The sequence below is a fragment of the Aplysia californica genome, unplaced genomic scaffold (genome assembly GCF_000002075.1).
Source record: "Aplysia californica isolate F4 #8 unplaced genomic scaffold, AplCal3.0 scaffold00214, whole genome shotgun sequence".
Classification (NCBI taxonomy): domain Eukaryota; kingdom Metazoa; phylum Mollusca; class Gastropoda; order Aplysiida; family Aplysiidae; genus Aplysia; species Aplysia californica.
In genome coordinates this window covers 817,791-820,103 of record NW_004797484.1, presented here as the reverse complement: position 1 = coordinate 820,103, position 2,313 = coordinate 817,791, and the positions used below count along the sequence as shown (strand labels likewise).

At 44.1% G+C, this 2,313-nt stretch overlaps 1 protein-coding gene across 1 annotated transcript in view; it reads left to right on the top strand.

Moving 5' to 3' along the window:
• The window catches only part of LOC106011920, a 10,268-nt gene that overhangs the window by 921 nt on the left and 7,034 nt on the right, over positions 1-2,313 (top strand). The window contains exon 2 of the mRNA XM_013083147.1: positions 707-822. Within this exon, the coding sequence (XP_012938601.2) occupies positions 707-822 (116 nt within the window). The remainder of the gene's footprint in view (positions 1-706; positions 823-2,313) is intronic.

The window sequence follows — 2,313 nt, the reverse complement described above, 5'->3', positions numbered from 1 at the left end:
TGATGATGATGATGATGATGATGATGATGATGATGAAGAGCCAGTGGAACATGGATTATATTTCCTGTGTCTTTTCGGTTGATCCTTCCGGTCTGCTGGTCGTGGAAGATGAAGACGAGAATATCATATGTGGGTGGGCTTGCGCGTGGTTGTTGCAAGAAAAGGCTTAGCAGCACTGTGGTTGCGGTGATGTTTATGTAAGTGTATTTTTGCTCATGCTTTTATTGTTGATGTTGTTGTGGTGGTTGTTGTAAATGGTAATGGTGATGGTGGTGGTGGTAGTTTTGGTGGTCAAGATGATGATGATGATGATAATGATGATGATGATGTAGGAGAACTAGTGGAACATGTAAATGAATTATCCCTCTTGTGTCTTTTCGGCTGAGCCTCCCGGTCTACTGATCGAGGAAGATGAAGACACGAATATCGTTATGTGGGTGGCGTGCGGTTGTTGGTAGGAGGAAAAGACTTCGAGATAGTAATGGTGGTGTGTTGCTTAATATACTGGTGTACCGTTGCTTTTGAGGTTTTTCGTTGTTGTTTTTGTTGGTTTCGTTGTTGTTGATGATGATGTTGTTCGTGGTGGTGGGGATGGTAGTAGTGGTGGTGGCTGTGATGTTCTCCGAAACGTCTTACAAAATTTACCGAGCCATTTCTGACCCCTAACCCTTCTTCTCCCCCTACTCCCCCCCCCCCACCTCTCAAGGTCACAACGGAATCCTCAGTCACGGTGATCACGTGGCCTCCTCGGGGATGAACATTGTCAAGGACGGGTACAGGGAGCTGGGCATCGGCCGGCAGCTCTTTCGCCGGGTCATGGAGGTCAGTCAGCCTGGTACAATGATAATGATGATGATCATTTTTGTTATTTCCTTAATGGGTCTGGTGGACTCCACGAATAAATATTCGAGCGAGAGCGAGGCTCTTTATTTGGCTCCTTTGTCAAAATACTTAGAGGCACCTCCACTCGTCCAAATAACTCCATTCGAAGTGCCATTGTTCCTGGACATTCAAACATAATAATGTTTGACATCCTCCTTTTCATGGCCGCATCTTCGCAATGTGGACTGAGCTCTTCATTTACAAAGTTCTTATATCATCTCATGATTGTGATGATAATGATGATGATGATGATGATGATGATGATGATGATGATGATGATGATGATGATGATGATGATGATGATGATGATGATGATGATGATGAGGATGATGATGATGATGAGTACATCCAAAGTCTCCACTTTTTGTGGAGTCACTATGGGTCGACCTGACTATATGTATGAAAAATACTATTAACTTGTTTTTGAGAAAAAAATGGGGGGGGGGGGGGGTATATGTAGATTGAACATCTCTTCGGTATATCAGTTCTCATTGGACGCCGTAATGCTCCACTTCTTTTAAGTGCCAGTCCTGAAACTAGTGAAGCAGACATCGGCAGTAATGCTTCATGAGTTATTTTTGTGCTTGCATGGTATAAAACAGAGCCTGTCAACCTTTTTATAGCCAGAGCCTACTTTTGCCTCCTTTAACAGGTTGAAATAATTTCAGCACTGCTCATCTTCATTGTATTCCCAAGTATTGTGTAAAATACTAACTGTCGCTACGTTGGGGATCCCTACCACTCTCCCATAATGCCTTATCGTCTACTTCTTGGCGATATCACCGAGTCTTGAACTAAAGTTGTTATCGCATCCGATCCAGACATTGCGGATTGCTTTGTTAGTAAGACAACTTCCTGGGCTTTCGGAATATAGCGGTAGGGTGGCCATTTCATGTCCACGCCGCCTTTACTTCCCCAACTCGAAGTCAGGTAACTATTACTGCTGGATGCCAGGAGGGGGCGAAAAAATCCATGTCCGAACCGAGGCTCGAACCCACACTTTTCGCTTCGGAGATGAGCGCACTAACCGCTCCGCCACGGCACCCTCCTTGAACTAAAGCAGCCTACATTATGACTCTGGGGTACCTAATGCCCCATGGATGCGAATAAAGTTACTATTTTGGTACATTATGACTTGATTTAACTAAATTCGACTGTGGTCTTCACAACGAAAGTGGTTGGGGTTGTTTTGTTTTTTTAGATCGCTTGTCGAAACGGTTGTATTGTGTCAAAATTGTAGGTTTTGCTCCATCCATGAAGGAAAATCTAGTAGACCCCAGAGTTAACTGTGGAATCTGGTTGGTAGTGTGCACCCTATATAAGGAATAGCAACATACCACTATTCACCTACAGGTTATGAGAGAAAGAAACGTTGGTGGCACTGCCTTGTCCAATCGCATCACGTTCTACGAGCAGTTCGGCTGGATCTAT